Source organism: Phacochoerus africanus, chromosome 2, assembly GCF_016906955.1.
Source record: "Phacochoerus africanus isolate WHEZ1 chromosome 2, ROS_Pafr_v1, whole genome shotgun sequence".
Classification (NCBI taxonomy): Eukaryota; Metazoa; Chordata; class Mammalia; order Artiodactyla; family Suidae; genus Phacochoerus; species Phacochoerus africanus.
Window position 1 is genome coordinate 108,058,244 of NC_062545.1, and position 19,707 is coordinate 108,077,950.

Sequence of the window (19,707 nt, forward strand, 5' to 3'; positions counted from 1 at the left end):
TATTTAGAATAATAACTTACTCCTAAAACTCTGAAAAACATATCCAAAACTAGTCACATTTGGTTCTAAAGCAAAATCAATACCTAGGTATTTTTTTAAATAGAGTGCCAGAAAAGGGGTACATTTAAAAAGAGAGAAAGCTATAGGAACTGGCAGAAAAAGGAGTTCGTATATAATGGTCATACATTAAAATTTACATGTCATTTTACATAATTGTCAAAAAGTGAAAAATTTTTCCAATGCAAATTTCTTGATTTGGGGGAGGGAAAGTATAAAACAAATGTTTAAAAAATGTCAGCTAAATAATTCAGAAAGATTAAAAAACAAATGGCAAAAAAAATTAGGAGAGGGAGTTCTCTGATGGCCTAACAGGTTGAGGCTCCTGTGTTCTCACCACTGTGGCTCTGGTTGCTGCTGTGTGGCATAGGTTCAACTCCTGGCCCAGGAATTCCCACATACTGCCTGTGTGGCAAAAAAAAAAAAGCAAAAAAACCCAAGAGAGAACCTGAAATAAATATTGCAACTCTCATAGGAAAAAAGAAAAAAATTAGGAAAAATACTTTATCATGGGGCTTAAGGTTGTAATATACAAAACAGACAAAATTAAATAGTCAGCTACTAAATTAACTTTTAAAGTTCTTATTGGAAGTATCTGTGGGAGTTTCCTGGTAGCTCAGTAGGTTAAGGATTCAGTGTTGTCACTGCTGAGGATTAGGTCACTGCTGTGGCACAGGTTTGATCCCTGCCCTGGGAATTTCCGAATGTTGTAGGTGCAACACCCCCCCAAAAAAAAGTGTTCTTGGGAGTTCCCGTCATGGCGCAGTGGCTAAGCAAGGCCAGAGATCAAACCTGAGATCTCATGGTTTGTAGTCGGATTCATTAACCACTGCACCACGACAGGAACTCCTTATGAATTTAGGTTTTAAGAAGGGAGATGATAACTACAAGGTTTCACAATGGTCTTGAGCAGGACCAGATTTTTTTCCGACTAGGAACCATGAAATTGCGAGTTCGACCTCTGGCCTTGCTCATTGGGTTAAGGAACCAGCACTGCCGTGAGCTGTGATGTAGGCCACAGACGCGGCTTGGATCCCGTGTTGCTGTGGCTCTGGTGTAGGCCAGCAGCTAGAGCTCCAATTAGACCCCTAGCCTGGGAACCTCGATATGCTGTGGGAAGCAGTCCTAGAAAAGGCAAAAAGACAAAAAAAAAGTGTTCTTAACTAGCAAAAGACCAAACATGAAAACAGTCAATTTCGTTTAAACCAAATAATGACAAACACAAGATATATCATTTCACTTTTAAGTCTACTTACATAGCCTTTTGGAATATCTGTGTCCTCATTGCTTCCAGGGTCGTTTTCTAAGTGCTGCTTGATTTTTTCTTCTAATCCCACGGCATCTGCTCCTTGATACTGATCAATTCTCACTTTGTTTCGGAAAAACAAAAATGTAGGTGTCGCTGATATGTTGTTGGTGGCAGCAGTTCCCTAGAAGTGTCAAGTTAGATAGCATTATGAATTAAAACTAATCTTAAACCACTTTGAATATTCTTTCTACATCTTTATGGAAGTTTGATATCATAAGCATGAACAAAAAACATGTAAAATAACTTACTCCTAATTGAGAAGTTAAGAAAAAGCTGACATATTCCTAAGGGATACAACTATAAGACCCTTATGTCCACAATAAGAACAGTCCTGAATTTTTATGTTTTAGTGTTAACTACTTCGTCTAGTAGAACAATCAGCTTCCGATACAGACATTAGGCTTTGTACAACACCAGACAGTTCTCGTAAGTACAGACTGTTTTACAAATGGATAAACCAAGAAAGGTCTTGAGATGTGTCAACAAAAACCACTGCTCCTAGGAAAACATGCACATCTAAAAAGAACAGCAGCCCATCTGTCGTGAAAAGGAGGTAATACCTTTTGTATGGCAATCCACATCTAGTACTACTCTTAAAGAAATAACCTCTAGAATTCTCTGCCATGGCTTTCTAATCAACCAACTTGTCAGTAGTAGAAGATATAATTCTAAATTTGCAGAAAAAAAAAATGTAAAACAGAACTGTCAGGTGACCTATTAAGTTTAACAACATAGGAGTTCCTGTCGTGGCTCAGTGGTTAAGGAATCCGACTAGGAACCACGAGGTTGCGGGTTTGGTCCTTGCCCTTGCTCAGTGGGTCAACAATCTGGCATTGCTGTGAGCTCTGGTGTAGGTTGCAGACGCAGCTCAGATCCCGCATTGCTGTGGCTCTGGTGTAGGCCGGCAGCTGCAGCTCCGATTTGACCCCTAGCCTGGGAACCTCCATATGCCTTGGGAGTGGCCCAAGAAATAGCAAAAAGACAAAAAAAAGAAAAAAAGGAAAAGTTTAACAACATAACATTAGTTTTATATCAGAAAAATACTCATAACAGAAACCCAGAAGCAACTTACATTGGGCTACTCTTCTTAACTAATGTAGCCATAAATGATATTTGTAATAATCATGTCAACGTAAATAATATTAACCTATCCCCCAAAAAATAAGTTCTTAGTGCATAAAAAGATAAATAAAGGATGGTATTAATACTAAATTTCAAACCAATTTGTGAACAAAATTTTTTTTAAAAAAAGGACTCTTGGAGTTCCTGTCATGGCTCAGCAGAAGCGACTCTGACTAGTATCCATGAGGATGCAGGTTCAATCCCTGGCCTCACTCAGTGGCTTAAGGATCCTGCGTTGCCCTGAGCTATGGTGTAGGTTGCAGATGCAGCTCAGATTCCAAGTTGCTATGGCTGTGGCGTAGGCTGGCAGCTGTAGCTCCAATGCAACCCCTAGTCTGGGAACCTCCATGTGACAAGGGTGCGGCCCTAAAAGACATAAATAAATAAATAAATAAATAAATAAATAAATAAATAAATAAAGGACTCTATTCTTCTTACCTGACACTGATGCACATCTACTTCCAAGAAAACTGCTTGTGGATACTTATTACTCATAGAACTGAATGCTGGGGCAATCCTTAAACATGGTCCACACCTTTGAGAAAGGTAAGAGACGTTTGATAAAGTAACACCAAAGACTGTACCAATTTTATACTGTCAAGATCTTGTCATTTAAAACATAAAATTACACAAATTCTGAACATCCTGTCTAGCCTTTCCCATTGTATTATTTAAATACACTTGCATTAATACCACACTGTCTTAATGACTACAGATTTATATTGTCTTTAAGTCTAATAGTGTTAAATCTAATAGTGTTAAGTCTTCTTGCTTTGTTCTCAATGAAAGAAATTAAAGATCTAAATAAATGAATATACTATATTTATAAATTGGAAAACTCAGCATTATCAAGACGTCACAGATTTCCCGTCGTGGCTCAGAGGAAACGAATCTGACTAGCATCCGTGAGAAGCAGGTTTGATCCCTGGCCTCACTCAGTGGGTTAAGGATCCGGCCTTGCTATGAGTTGTGGTGTAGGTCAGAGACATGGCTCAGATCCTGCATGGCTGTGGCTGTGGCATAGGCCGGAAATTCCATATGCCATGCCTGTGGCCCTAAAAAGCAAAAATAAATAAATGAATGAATGAATGAATGAATGAATGAATGGTGTTTACAGGGTGAAAAGACAAACTACAGACTACAAAACATATCAAACACAGGACTTATACCTCTAATGTGTATAAAAAAACAAAACAAACAAAAAAACTACAAATCAAAAAGACTGACACCCAAAAGTAAAAAGGGTACTTTCCAACTGGACAAATAAGGTTGTGTAACAATCAATAAATAGGAAAAAATGTCTTACTTTCTGTCACTAAGGAAATGCAAATCAGAATTACTATCACCAAAATAAACAATAAAGAATGAAGTATTGTCAAAAATGTGGAGCAACTGACCTGTCAGTGACAGCACAAATTGGTATAACCATTGTAGGGGGAAGAAAAGAAACTGGGAGTATCTGCTAAGGCAATATTTATGTCTACCTATGACCATTTCTAGGATATATAAATTTTATACAACAGAAGTATCATGTTTGCCTTAGGGCATTTGAAAAACTACTATTAGTAGCAATATTAGTAACAACCAAAAACTAGAGACCATCCAAGTTCCTATCAACAACCGAATGAATAAACTAATTATAGTTATTCATACTCTAAGAACACTGCACAACAATGAAAATGACCGATATAAAATCTCATGCAAAAATATGGATGAACCTTACAAATAATACTGAGGAAAGAAATACACTATATGATTCCATTTTTGCACGGTTCAAATACAGGCAAAACAAATCAATGATATTATACATCAGGCAATGGTTACCTTTATGAGAATAAATGACAGGATGAGAAAGACTTCAAGAGACTAGTAATGTTCTATTTATCTGGAAGCTGATCACAAATGCATGTGTATGCAGTTTGTGAAAAATTCCTTAAGGTGTACATTTATAATTGCGCACTATCTCAAAAAACATTCCCAACAAATGAGAAAAATCTTGGCTTTAGCAGACAAGAACACAAGGAAAAGCAAATTCTAAAGCATAAGATGTTCAAATTCATCAATGTTCAAACTCAAGCTATGACGGTCTCTCCATTCTTAACATTTTTATTCTTATTTATTTATTTATTTATTGTCCTTTGTCTTTTTGCGGCAGCACCCACAGCATATGGAGGTTCCCAGGCTAGAGGTCTAATCAGAGCTGTTGCCACCAGCCTACGCCACAGCCACAGCAAAGCAAGATCTGAGCCATCTGAGACCTACACCATTCTTAACATTTTAATCAGAATTTTTACCTTGTGCCATCCTTAGGCCTCACACCAAAAAGTTAATAACTATTAATTTTTTAAATACAAAACTTGATACTTCTGAAAGTTAATGTTTGGATCTCAGAATGCTCGACAGGTCCTGAGACTAAATTTTAAAGGAACAAACATTTATGATTGACAAGAACCTATGTTTGTTTAGTTTAGCAAAATACTTCTGGTGATTAATAAGTGTTAAGCATGGATGGGAGTACAAATTAGTAGATCCTTTTTAAGGGCCATTGGGTTTTCTCTACCAATTTTCAATAAACACAACCCAAGATTCAACATTCTCACTTCTAAAAGTCAACCCTCAATTTCACAATGTGTATAAGGAAGTTCAATGCAATGTTTGGAAGAGTAAAACAATTAGAAATAATCTAAATGGCCATCAAAACAAACTATAAATAAATACACACACACACACACACACACACACACACACACAATGGAATACTACTCAGCCATTAAAAAAACAAAATAATGCCATCTGTGGCAAACATGAATGCATGGCTCAGTGGTTAACGAATCCGACTAGGAACCATGAGGTTGCAGGTTTGGTCCCTGGCCTTGCTCAGTGGGTTAAGGATCCAGCATTGCTGTGAGCTGTGGTGTAAGTTAAAGATGTGACTCGGATCCTGGTTGCTGTGGCTCTGGCGTAGGCCAGTGGCTACAGCTCCAATTCAACCCCTAGCCTGGGAACCTCCATATGCCGCGGGAGCAGCCCAAGAAAATGGTAAAAAGACCAAAAAAAAAAAAAGAAAAAGAAAAAGAAAATGAACGCAACTAGAGATTCTCATACTAAGTGAAGTCAGAAAAAAAAAAGAAATACCATATGATATCACTTATATGTGGAATCTAAATTATGGCATAAATGAACCTAAACACAAAACAGAAACAAGACTCACAGATAGGAGCTCCTGTCTTGGCTCAGAGTAAACGAATATGACTGGTATCCATGAGGTAGCTGTTCCTGTCTTGGCTCAGCGGAAATGAATCTGACTAGTATCCATGAGGACACGGGTTCGATCCCTGGCCTTGCTCAGTGTGTTAAGGATCCGGTGTTGCCGTGAGCTGTGGTATAGGTCACAGTCTTGGCTCAGATCCTGCGATGCTGTGGCTGGGGTGTAGGCCAGCAGCTATAGCTCTGATCTGACCTCTAGCCTGGGAACCTCCATGTGCCATGGCTCTGAAAAAAAAAAAAAAAAAAAAAAAGACTCACAGACCTAGAGAACAGACTTGTGGTTGCTAAGGGAGGGGGGGAGGCGGAAGAGAGTGGGATGCACTGGGAGTTTGGGGTGATTAGACGCAAACTATTACATTTAGAATGGATAAGCAATGAGGTCCTGCTATATAGCACAGGGGAACTATATCCAATCACTTGATGGAAGATAATATGAAAAAAGAATAAATATATATATATATATATATGTATATATGTATTACTGGGTCACTTTGCCGTACAGCAGAAATTGACAGAACAGGGTAAATCGACTATATTTTAAAATTAAAAAAAAAAAAAAGAATGGATAAGCAACGTGGTCCTGCTGTATAGCACAGGGAACCATATCCAATATCTTGGGATAGGCCACGATGGAAGATAATGTAAGAATGCAAATGTAAATATATGAATGACTGGGTCACTCTGCTGTACAGGAGAAACTGGCACAACATTGTAAATGAACTATACTTTAATAAAAAGAAAAAAAATTCTCTATGACCATAATAAAAATACATATTTATACCTGTTTTTATGTCACATGTGTATACAAATACATATTAAAAAGTCAGGTGAAGAGTTCCTATCGTGGATCTGCGGTTAACAAATCCGACTAGGATTCATGAGGATGTGTGTTCAATCCATGGCCTCATTCGGTGGGTCAAGGATCTGATGTTGCCATGAGCTGCTATGTAGGTTGCAGACATGGCTTGGATATGGCATTGCTGCAGCTCTGGTGTCAGCCAGCAGCAGCAGCTCCAATTCTACCCCTAGCCTGGAAACTTCCATATGCCACAAGTAAGGCCCTAAAAAGAAAAAAAAAAAAAAAAAAGGTCAGGTGAGTAACACAATAAACAGTTACTTCTGAAAAGTGAGATTGGAAAAGAAAAAGAGACCATTTTTGATTTTTTAAATTTATCTTATTGGAGTTCCTTCATGGTGCAGTGGGTTAAGGATCCAGGAATGTCAAAGCAGTGCCTCAGGTCGCTGCTGTGGCACAGGTTTGATCACTCCCCCAGGAACTTCCACATGCCACATCAAAAAATAAATAAATAAATAAATAAATAAATAAAATAAACTTATTTTATTGAAGTATAGTTGACTTACAATGTTGTGTTAATTTCTGCCTTAAAGCAAAGTGATTCTTTTTCATATTCTTTTCCATTATGGTTTACTACAGGATACCAAATATGGTTCCCTGTGCTATACGGCAAGACCCTATTATTTATCCGTTCTGTACATTGGTTTGAATCTACTAACCCAACTCCCACTCCATATGCCCCCCACCTCGCCACCTGGTCAACCACAAGTCTGTTCTCTGAGTCTGTTTCTGTATCATAGATAAGTTCATTTGTGCCATATTTTACATTCCACAGATAAGTGATATCATATGATGTTTGTCTTTCTCTGACTTACGTCAGTATGATAATCTCTAGGTCCATCCATATTGCTGCAAATGGCATTATTTCATTTTTTATGGCTCAATAGTATTTGAGTGTGTGTGTGTACACATCTTTATCCATTCATCAGACAGTGGACATATTTAGGTTGTTTCCATGTCTTAGCTATTGTGAATAGCGCTGATATGACACATGAATCTTTTTGACTCATGATTTTTCTCTGGATATATTGGATCCAGAATGGATTGTGGATCATATGGCAACTCTATTTCTAGTTGTTTGAATAACATCCATATAATTTTCCATGGTGGCTGCACCACTTTACATTTAGGAGACTTTTAAAACTATCTATACTTCTGTATCCTTTGCTTTTATATCGTGAACAAGTACCTTCATTTTAAAATATTAAATAGAGACTAGAGAATTTAACGTTAACTGCATTTAAACTGTAGTCACAGATACAGCACAGGTATCTAAATATACCTGGCTCAACTATACTTTAATAAAATTTTTAAATATACCTGGTATACTCACAATATCAGGTTTTCTCATTCCTGAAAAACTCTTTTCTTGCAAGTGCATATGTTCAAAAATAAGAAGACTTATGGAAAAAACAGGATTGAGGCAAATCATTTAAATCTAGGTAACTCTGTAAAAATATTCCTAAAAAAACCCACAGCAACTAGTACTTAGGAAATACCTGGACAGACAGTCAAGTGGCTCAGACCTAGAAGCTACCTCAGGGAATATTAAAATGAACAAAAAACTATCATGTGGGAGTGCCCACTTACAGGTGCTGTGAGAATCCAGGTGGAAAGGAAGCTCTGGGCCAGCAATGCTGCCATTCAGGTAGAGATTAGAGGAAGTACAACCAGAGAATGACCCCTGCTGGGGAACAAGAGCTGGGTCCAGAAGCTCACGGTTTAGTTTTATTAGCTTTAACTTTCTTAAAAGAAACCTGAAAGGGAGCCTGCCTCTGTGATTGAGGGCTTTTCTCCTTCCTGCTAAAGGTCCTATTTCTATTCCTGCTCTTCACTACCTAAGAAAAACAGAATATAGAGTTCCTATCGTGGCTCAGTGGTTAACAAATCTGGAACCATGAGGTTGTGGGTTCAATCCCTGGCCTTGCTCAGTGGGTTAAGGATCTGGCGTTGCCGTGAGCTGTGGTGTAGTTTATAGACACGGCTCGAAACCCGTGTTGCTGTGGCTCTGGTGTAGGCAGATGGCTACAGCTCCGATTAGACCCCTAGTCTGGGAACCTCCATATCCCGTGGGAGCAGCCTTAGAAAAGACAAAAAGACAAAAAAAAAAAAAAAACAGAATATGAACCAACACAACATCTGCATTGTACTGACATTATCATTCTACTCATCAATCATGTACAAGCTAACTGGTGTTTAAGAACATTTTCTTGACACTAAACAGACTGCACTAAAATTAACTTTCAAATTGTAACCTTATCTAGATCCTTTGTTTAATTTCAGTTAGCCATCATAGGTTGGAACTTTAGTCAAAAATCAAAATAAGTCATAGAATACAGAAGCATAAATATATATACCAGCATGCTTTCACACTGATTATTTTAAGTAAGATGTTTTCCTAGCCTACCACTAGCATTTAAAAGTAAACTTAGGAGTTCCCACTGTAGCACAGTGGGTTAGGAATCCAACTGCAGCAGCTCTGGTCACTGCAGAGGCATGGGTTTGATCCCTGGCCGGGTGCAGTGGCTTAAGGATACAGCATTGCTGCAGCTGCAACATAGGTCACAGCTGTGGCTGATTCAATCCTTGGCCCAGAAATTTCCATATGCCACAGGTGTCCATAAAAAATAAATAGTCCATTAAAAAATAAAAGTAAACTTAAATTTCCATTATCAATGGAGCTCATAAACAAATCATCTGGTTTCTCTGTATAAAATGGGAAGGGACTGGATTCTTCAAGGGCTTTTCCTACCTATAAAATATATGTCCCAAGTATGTCTAAATTTCAGGATTGTATTTTTTTTCTCTTACATAGCCCTTGATTCGCAGCTCTTAGAACACAATCTCGGGAACTTTGAACTTGTAAAAGAGACTCAGTTCAGAGGCTTAAAAAAAGAAAGAGTTCTTTTTCCACTTTTAAACCTCTTTTTGATGGAAAGTTTGTCTGTTAGTTAGATCCAATATGTAAGAAAAATTCTGAATTAACGGTTTTTGAGAGTAAAAGAACTCAGCAGAAAACCCTCTAGCTTTCTGCAACACATAAAGAACCAAACCCACAAAACTGAAACTTTAAAACTGACCTAACATAACACAATTATTCAATAAGCAGGAGGGGAAGACCAGAGAAGTTAAATGACTTGACCAAGACTAAATAATCTAGTCAATGGCAAGGCCACAACTAGAATGATTAACTCTTAAAGCCAATCCAAGATCAGCTTTCTCTGCAAGTACCAAGATAGGTTCTTCTTAACAAGTAAGAATTGTTTATAAGCATAATATAAATAGATTCTATTTCAAGAACTTGCTATTCTTCCCAATTTGCTGAAGTACTCAGTGCTCCACCTCAAGGAGTAATATGTGTTAATACATTCAGCTGATAAATTGGTATGGAAAATGCACATGCTTTTTGAAGATTTATTTTTTAAGTTTTCTGCAGGGCCTAACTTTAAAATAGGGTAATTCTGGATGTATTATATTTACTAATGAACAGGCAAATCATAATTGGCCCTATTAATTACACAAAATTCACTAAACATTTATTACGTGTTACACAATTTACAAAACGCTCAGCTTCATTTAAGCTTTAAAATTCCTCATTTTAAAAACAAGAACAATGAAGTACAGTGCTGAAATTTGATGACAAAACCAAATTCTTGCGAGTTCCCTTTGTGGCTCAGCGGTGAATGAACCCGACTAGGATCCATGAGGATGCAGGTTCAATCCCTGGCCTTGCTCAGTGGGTTAAGGATCCAGCAATGCCATGAGCTGTGGTGTAGGTCGCGGACACAGCTCAGATCTGGCCTTGCCTTGGCCGTGATGTAGGCTGGCAGCTGTAGCTCTGATTAGACCCTTAGCCTGGGAACCTCCATATGCCATGGTTCGGCCCTAAAAAGATAAAAGACAAAAAAAATCCAAAAACACCAACTCTTAACTACTATTTCCAAAACTCCAAAACAATGGCCTAAACTGTACTTTTTCTTTTGTTGTTATTTCTAAATTAACTGCCGAGATTAAAGTTACTTACAGAATACATAACAGTATGATACCATTTTTAATAAAGTCCAAATCCAGATAAAACTAATCTGTAGTGTTATAATTCAAGAGATGAGAAGGTACTGCAGGAGGTTGGGGCCCCGGGGGTGACTGTGTAATACCGGTATTACTGCCCTACATGTTGGTTAAAGAAGTCCAATTACTTTGAAAATTTATCAAACTATACACTTAAATAGTTTGTATACATTTTTGCAAGCCTGTTACACTTCAATTAAAAAGTTTCTGTGGAAAAAATTCTCTACATGTTCTCAAGGGCCTCATCATGCCTGAGGTATCTTAGTCACCTACTTAACTCTCTAGTATTATCTGCCTGGTCCTAATGGTCCTGCTAACTCTGTTAATTTGATAAAGTACCTTCAGTCCACTGCAATTCTGCAATATAGAATTAATACCACACACAAAAAGTACTATTAGGACAAACTACCATAATCATTAAATCTCACCATCCTAATATACACTGGCATTCTTCTTGGATGGTAACAATACACCTAACCAACTAAAAAGACAGACATGCTTTTTAAGGAAACTAAATATATGGTAAACTGAATATGTGGTACACTCAGGAATTCAAGATAAAAATTATTCACACTAGGAGTGTCTGTCGTGGCACAGTGGTTAACGAATCCAACTAGGAACCATGAGGTTTCAGGTTTATCCCTGGCCTAGCTCAGTGGGTTAAGGATCTGGTGTTGCCGTGAGCTGTGGTGTAGGCTGCGGGCGAGGCTCGGACTGGGCGTTGCTCTGGCTCTGGTGTAGGCTGGCAGCTACAGCTCCTATTGGACCCCTAGCCTGGGAACCTCCATATGCCATGAATGCAGCCCTAAAAGGACAAAAGACCAAAAAACAAAAACAAAAAAAAATCATTCATGCTAAGTTTTAATGGGAAAGAAAATGTATATTCTTTTAAACCTGGAGTGTACAAAAACCAGTACTGCCTAACAACCATTTAACTCTATTTGAGTATATTTAACAAGTAACAGTTTGAAGGTACCAGCTACAAAAATATGTCACCATAGTATATAATTCACTTAAAAATTTCATTCTCTTAACAATATGGTTAGGCTACATGTTATTATTCCCATTTTACAGGTAGGGAAATGAACATCAGAGAGGGAACTGAGTTTGTCCTCCATAAGATCAGTTTGCTGTCAGAGCTCATTTAAGGCGACATACACCAAAAACTGTCACGCTCTGTGCAATACAGAGCTGAATCTACATGTCCCTTCTGCTTAGGCCAGGAATAAGGAGGATAGCACTCTACAATCCAAAGAGTGCATTCAGCAATGGGACCTTAAACATGTCATTTAACCTCTCTGAGACTCAACATTTGTAAAATGGAGGTAATCTCAAAGATTATTTTGAGGACTGGAGGACACACTAAGTGCTTAAATAAGTCCCTTACAGAGATTAAATAAAAGCTAAGTGTCGACCATTTTAATTGCTTTAAAAAAAAAAGAAACTGAAGCGTGTCATTTATTGGGTTAAAGACAGTTTTTTCAAAGGTGGTGGGAAAATTAGACCTCCATATGCAAAGAATGAAGTTGGACCCTTTCTTTATACCATATACAAAAATTAACTCAAAACAGATCAAAGACCCAAACTTAAGAGTTAAAACTACAAAATTCTTTGATGAAAACATGTGATGGAAAGCTCCATGACTCTGGATTTGGCAATGATTTCTGGGATATGACACAAAAGCATAAACAACAACAGCAAAATAGATAAATTGGACTACAGCAAAATTTTTAAACTTTTGTGTATCAAAGGACACTTTCAAGAAACTGAAAAAGCAACCAATGGGAGAAAATATTTGCAAATGATATATCTGAAAAAGCATTAAGATCCAAAATGCATAAAGAACTACAACTCCACAATGACAAACCAATCCAATTCAAAATGGGCAGAAAACTATAACAGACATTTCTCAAGAGATGAAAAACAAATGGCCAATAAGCACATATAAAAATGCTCAACATTACTAGTCAGTCATCAAGGAAATGCCAACCAAAACTACCGGATACTTCACAATCATCCAGGACAGCTACAATAATATTTTTTAAAAAAGCAGCTGGTAACTGGCACCAGCAACTCTCATGTGTTGCTAGAGGAAATGCAAAGTTGTGCAGCCACTGAGGAAAATAGTTTGGTGGTTTCCCAAAAAGATATATTTGGGGGGGTTCCCTTGTAGCATAGCAGGTTAAGGATCTGTTACTGTCAATGCCGTGGCGCAGGTCGCTTCTGTGGTATGGGTTTAATCTCTGGCCCACTTTCACATGCCACAAGCACCCCCCCCCAAAAAAAAAACTATACATAGAATTATATAATTTAGCAATTTCACCCATAGGTATATACCCAAAAGAATTGAAAACAGGGACTTGAAGAGGTCCTTGCACACCAATGTTCACAGCAATATTATATACAATAGCCAAAAGATGTAAACAGGAGTTCCCGTCATGGCTCAGCAGAAGCTAATCTGACTAGCATCCATGAGGATACAGGTTTGATCCCTGGCCTTGCTCACTGAATTAAGTATCTGGCGTTGCTGTGAACTGTGCTGTAGGTCACAAAGGCAGCTTGGATCTGACATTGCTGTGGCTGTGGTATAGGCCAGAGGCTATAGCTCCAATTTGACCCCTAACCTGGGAACTTCCATATGACATGGGTGTGGCTCTGAAAAGACAAAAAAAAAAGGTGGAAACAACTCAAATGTCCATCAACAAATGAATAAATATGTGGTATATACACACACAAGAGAATATTACTCAGTTTTAAAGGGAAGAAGTATCTGATACATGCTATAACAAGGATGAACTCTGAAAACATTATGCTAAGTAAAATTAGCCATAAACAAAAGGACAGATGTCATATGATTCCACTTAATTGAGTTATCAAGAATAGGCAAATTCATAGACAGAGAAGAGAAGAGAGGTTACCAGGGGCTAGGGGCAGTGGGGAGGAGGTATGGAGTTACTGTTTAATGGATGCAAAGTTTCCATCTAAGATAATAAAAAAATTCTAGGAAATAGGGACAACGATATAATACTGTGAATGTATTTAATGCCACTGAACTGTACATTTAAAATGGCTAAAATGGCACATTTATAGTATATGTATTTCATTATAATGAAAAAAAAAAACTACTAAAAATAATACTGGAGAGCCACCGAAGATTCTTAAACCAGAAGAGAAACAACCTGTATAGTATTTTAGTAAAATTAGTAGAATGGATACAGCATTGAAAGTGAGAATAAGAAATAAGGCTTAAAGTAGGGATGGAAAGGAAATGAAGAAATAGGTGATTGGGAAAACTATGCTCTTGGCCTCAAGTTGGATGGCAATAACTTTTCTCACTCCAAATAGATATTATCCTGTCATCTCTCCCCCTGCTATGTTAAGGGAAAAAGAAAGGTATCACTGAGGCACAGAAGTATAAATGTCCCCAGAATCAGAAAAGTGAACTAAAAATGAGATTCATTGTTAAAATCATCTCTTCCTTTTTCCAACTCTGGCCTAAGACTTAACAAAATGTATAGTATAGGTATTCCCTCATATTAAGAATACAGATGTTATAAAATCAACATAACTGGGAAGCTAAACTTTTAGATCTAATGTACTGCCCCTCTCCAATTCTGTGCGAGACTGGTCCAAAAGCAATTATAACTTATTCTTTATTGGCATCCCTTCATCCTCTAAAACCACCTAATCCTAATGCTATCATTGAGATATTTAGCATTTACTAAATCATGTTCAATACATTTTAATCACTTTTTGCTCGGAGCCTCAAAACACTGCATTATATTTATATAGTTACTTGGACAACAAAATGTGTTACATAATGATACCTGTAGTAGATTTGTCAAAGTTAGCCTAAGTGTAAACAACAGCAGGAAGTCAAGGTAAATCAAGTGGAGACTTCCAAGCCTTCTAACTGGGCACGACCAAGGGGAGGTCAGTAAATACATAAACTCGCTGAAACCTTGGTCCTGATACCTTAGTTTCAGTATGTCACCTTCACGAAGGAACACATTACACCCCCAACATGGAAAATCCACCGGCTTTGCGACCTATGAATTATGTTGAGATTTACCAAAGCCAGATAAAAACCTTCAAGTTCCCTATCCTCTTAAATCACCAAGTCAAAAATGGAGTTTACTTGGTCAAATCCAATGTCTGCACACCTATCTACCTGTACTGTACACATGCTTACTAGTTTCCGTGATCAGACGCAACTGCTTACATAAGCTAGCCTAAGTTACAAAATTGCTGATCAAAAGAACAACAAAAATATTCTGGAAATTCAAAAGCATCCTAACTCAACATTAACAATTTAAAACGCTCTAGCTGAGCTTTAAGTCTAAGCACATTAGTTAGGTAGCTGAATTTTCCAAAGGTTTTCCAAAAATATAGGTGGTGAAGAGAATCAAAACACCCTGTATATCAAATTTTTAGGGTTTCTAAGATGCAAGTGACAGCTGGATCCCGGAAAAGAAGGGTACTGGCACAAGCTGTAGGAGAGACTGCAGGAGACTCCCACAGTCAAGAGGAATAGAACCGAGCCACCCCCAAGAGCTGAGCTCACCCGAGGACTCAAAAGGAGCGGGCGGGGATCTCTCTGGCTGGGGAACGCGTCCGGCCAGGCCTCCAAGCCCGCTAGAGACTCCCCAGCGTACACACGGGGGTTCACACCCAGGAACTGAGGCCTATCTTGGCAGCGGCCTGGGGCTGCGGCCAGCGCCGGACATTCCCGGGCAGGAGACCGCAAAGCAGGTGGGGTCCCAAAGAGTGAAATAAAACCACGGACAGACGGGGGCTCCCCGGGCTTAGGCCCGGCCTTACCCTCGCATGGTGAACTTGACCACAGCGAGTCTGGAGCCCGCGCCGCTCAGCTCCGGCTGGAAATCCGGGTCACTCCCGACCGGCTTTACACCTACCATTCTCAGAGAGCCTGGCAGGGTGGCCGCGACGCCACCGGTTTCAAAACTGAAGGAGAAGACGACCCGGGAGGGGACGGGGGTAGACTCAGGAAGGCCGAGGCCTGGACACAGGAGGTGGCGACCGTGGCGTCTTCTCCCGGGGCTCTCAGTGCCGAGTCACGCCAGGGAGCGGAGCGGGCGAGGAAACGGGATGGGAGGGGGGAAACGAGAGGCGAGGGAAGGGAAGGCTTGCGGCACCCAGCAGCCACCGCGCGGCGGGGCCGGCGGCGCTGGCGCACCTGGACGTCATTTCCGTGCCATTCGTTTTGGCTCCCACCGCCCAATCCTAAAGCACGACCCGTGGCCCCACTCTCGACTGAGGAGCCCCTCACTGGCTGGCGTGGCGCAGGCGCGGAAGAGAAGCCTTTGCAAGCGCAGGCGCACATTGGACCTCAAGGTATTCCTCCGTGGTTCCAAGACCAGTGGTTTTTACCCCAAGAGTTTCCTAAGGTGGAAAGTTGAGAAAAGAATTCTTTTTTCCCCCGGGGTTCTTGGCTAGCTGATTAAGGTCTTAAGTTTCCTCTGGAATACTTTGGGTGTAGTCCCGACTCATATTCCGGACAAGTCGTAACACTAGACAAAGTAGACTTTAGGAACGTTTAGTTACGAATCTCGCTACTTTGAGGCGCCCTATGGGAAGTCATCCAGAAAATATTATGCACCTGTCTTTTACTTTTACCTAAAAATATGAAAGCACCATCCTTCCTTTAGGAACTCACAATCTGGTCATAGACACAAACGACAGTAAATGTGGTGACAAATGAGATAGGAGGATGGGGCGAAGTAAATTTGCCAGGCGATGTGACCCCCTGAACAGAGCCTTAATAGAGAAGAAGAGCATAGCCAGAAGGTAAGAGATGACTGGGTACCTCAGGCGGCAGCACTGCAAATGCATGGGTTGAGAGAGCTGATGATGATAATTGTAAAGTTAATAGTTAACAAATTATGTGCTTGACAAGATACAAGCTATATATATTAGCTCATTTAATCCTCACAGCAATCCTAATTTTCCAAAGTATACAGACCTAGTACGAAGTCAAGCCAGAGTTCAAGTTAAGGCAGTGCAACACCAGCATGATCTATTAAATATTAGGCAAGGTAAAAAATCAGTTGATTTACCATTGGTGTTAGTTGGATGATGAAATTGAAGAGGAAGGTGAAGGTCAGATGATGACTAGCTAAGGAATCCGTATTGTTTTATATTTATTTTTTATTTTTGGGGGTCTTGGCATGCAGCAGCTGGATGTGGGATCTCAGTTCCCAGACCAGGGACTGAACCGGGTTCCAGAGTGGTGAAAGTGCCAAATCCTAAATCACTAGACCACCAGAGAACTCAAACATTTGTATTTTAACATGAAGGCAATAGAGTAGTTCACTGCAGGACAATTTTGTGGTTAAAAATGTCTTTAGAAAAAACCCAGAGATAACAATGAGAAAAATGGAAGGCAGTAAAACCAGTTTAAGAGGTTATTGTGGTAATCCAGGAACTGAGTTACAGGGGAGATGCAGTCAAATGATATATTTGAGAAACAGAAGGTAAAAACCACAGGGTTGAGTGACCAGTCAGACTAATTTGATGAGGTGGCAGAGGAAGGAGTTTAGGATAATGCAAATACTTCACTCTTCTGGCTTTTTTCATTTCTTCAATTTGATTCTAATCATTTCAAAGTAGTCTTAGGATAGAAAAGATAGATACAGTTTTCCAGTCTCATATATATATGAGTATTTGTTGGGCAGACATTGGGGAATAACTATACAGTCTTTGATCCTATTTTTTTCTTTAAATTTAGTGATTTTGTAAAAAAGAAAAAGAAAAGCCCATTTTTGAGGAGCAGGAATTTTTTTTTCCCCTGTCTTTTTAGGGCCTGCGGTGTATGGAAGTTCCCAGGCTAGGGGTTGAATCAGAGCTGTAGCCACCAGCTTACGCCACAGCCACAGCAAGGCCACATACAAGCCGCATCTTCCACCTGCATGAACAGCTTGCAGCAATGCCGAATCCTTAACCTAGTGAGCAAGGCCAAGAATCAAACCCACATCCTCATGGATAGTAGTCGGGTTCTTAACCCACTGAGCCACAACAGGAACTCCAAGAGCAAGAATTTAATGAAGAAAGAATTTTTATTCTGCAAAAAAATTCCCATAAATTTTTCTGTAATATACCTCTTTAAAAAACTAAATTTGTATCTGAAGAAGTCTAGGGACGCAGATATATTGATAAATCACATAAACCACATAAAATCCCTGTTAACTTAGCAAAATCACACCTACCTCCACATTCTACATAGTAGCAGTGCTTAACAGCTTATTGTTACCTTAAACCTGAAGGAGTAGAGAACTCATGTAATTTTATACTATACCACTTTGACTCTACTTGGGTAATTTATTTTAAAAAATGATTTCAAGTGATAAGCCTTGTTTTATTGTTAAAGTTTGAGGACAAAAATATTTAATTTATGTAAGGCAATCCTGCTTCATTTCTAAACCCTTTCTAGCTGTCTGCCATTGAATTTGAAAATTGGATGCTATTTCCCATTGTTGTCCCTAGGTGGCGCTATATCTTTTCAGTCAAAGGGGTATGCTTTACTCTTAACTATCAAAGTCTTTTTTTTTTTTTTTTTGTCTTTCTAGGGCCTCACCCACTGCACATGGAGGTTCCTAGGCTAGGGGTCTAATAGGAGCTGTAGCTGCCATCCTACACCAGAGCCATAGCAAGTCCAGATCCTCACCATCTGTAACCTACACCACAGCTCACCGCAATGCCAGATCCCTAACCCACTGAGCAAGGCCAGGGATCGTACCCGCAACCTCACAGTTCCTAGTCGGATTCGTTTCCAGCAGCGTGACGGGAACTCCTCAAATGCTTCTTTAACGCCGTCAGGTCACCAGATGAACCATTTGTACCACTAATCTCTGTAGTTTTGGACATTTGGCAGTGTCTTGGAGGAGAGAGTTTTCCAGGAAGTATCACCGTCTTGAATCTCCTCCTCCTGGAATATAATGAAGAAACACGTTAACAATTCTGAGTGTTTTGGGTGTTCCCCTGAATTGCAAAAACGTTTTTTCTTTTGAAATGTATATCTCCCGTTCAAAAGTCATTACCTATCTAGAGTTTCTATTAAGAAAGCCAAATAATTTAGACAAATATTTCTGTTGCCAATGCTTCTGAAACAAAAATCTGTATTTTAAGTTTGTAAAAGAGTATGTTGGGGTCGAAATTAACTCCGGAACTGAAAAACAAAACTACACATAACTATATTTTCACTTAATTCTTGTAAAGAGTTATTTTTTGCCATGATAGTATAGTAGATATATTCTGGCTAGACTGTACAGATGGAAAAAGTGATAAAACTCTTAATAGAGGCTTTCTTGAGCAAACACCTATGCATACTCTCTCAACATATAACACACCTTCATTGGATAGTTCATTTTTTTTGGCTTTTTTTTTGGCTTTTTAGGGCACACTTGTGGCATATGGATGTTCCCAGGCTAGGAGTCAAATTGGAGCTGCAGCTGCCAGCCTACACCATAGCCACGGCAATGCCAGATCCAAGCCTTGTCTGTGACCTATGCCACAGCTCATGGCAACACCCCATCCTTAACCCACTGAGCAAGGGCAGTAATCAAACCTACATCCTCATGGATACTAGTCACATTTGTTAACGCGGAGCCACAATGGGAACTCTAGACAGTCCATTCTTGAGTAGCAATGCCTACATACTCTGAGTACAACTGAGAGCCTAGCAATAAAGACATTCAGTATAAATAAAATGTTTGTTATTTATGTATGTTATTTATAATGTTAATCTCAATTCAGATTACTGTGGCCTTTATACAGTAAGGAACCGGTTATTTTCACAGTGTTAAAAACAAGTACTCTGCCATGAGCTGTGGTGTAGGTCACAGACACAGCTCGGATCCCGAGTTGCTCTGGCTGTGGCATAGGCTGGCAGCTGTAGCTCTGATTTGCCCCCTAGCTTGGGAACTTCTATATGCCACTGGTGTGGCTCTAGAAAGCAAAAAACAGGAGTTCCCGTCTTGGCACAGTGGTTAACAAATCCAACTGGGAACCA

General features: G+C 39.3%; 1 protein-coding gene across 2 annotated transcripts in view; it reads right to left on the reverse strand.

Moving 5' to 3' along the window:
- TXNL1 (thioredoxin like 1) overlaps positions 1-15,881 on the reverse strand; it is a 37,937-nt gene extending 22,056 nt beyond the window's left edge. Inside the window, exons 1-3 of one of the 2 annotated variants that reach the window (XM_047765532.1) lie at positions 15,501-15,881; positions 2,927-3,023; positions 1,314-1,487 (exon numbers count right to left, since the gene is read on the reverse strand). In XM_047765532.1, coding sequence (XP_047621488.1) covers positions 1,314-1,487; positions 2,927-3,023; positions 15,501-15,598 — 369 coding nt within the window. In that variant the 5' untranslated portion in view covers positions 15,599-15,881. The remainder of the gene's footprint in view (positions 1-1,313; positions 1,488-2,926; positions 3,024-15,500) is intronic. The other variant, XM_047765522.1, reaches the window with a different exon arrangement.
- Positions 15,882-19,707: the final 3,826 nt, after the last annotated feature.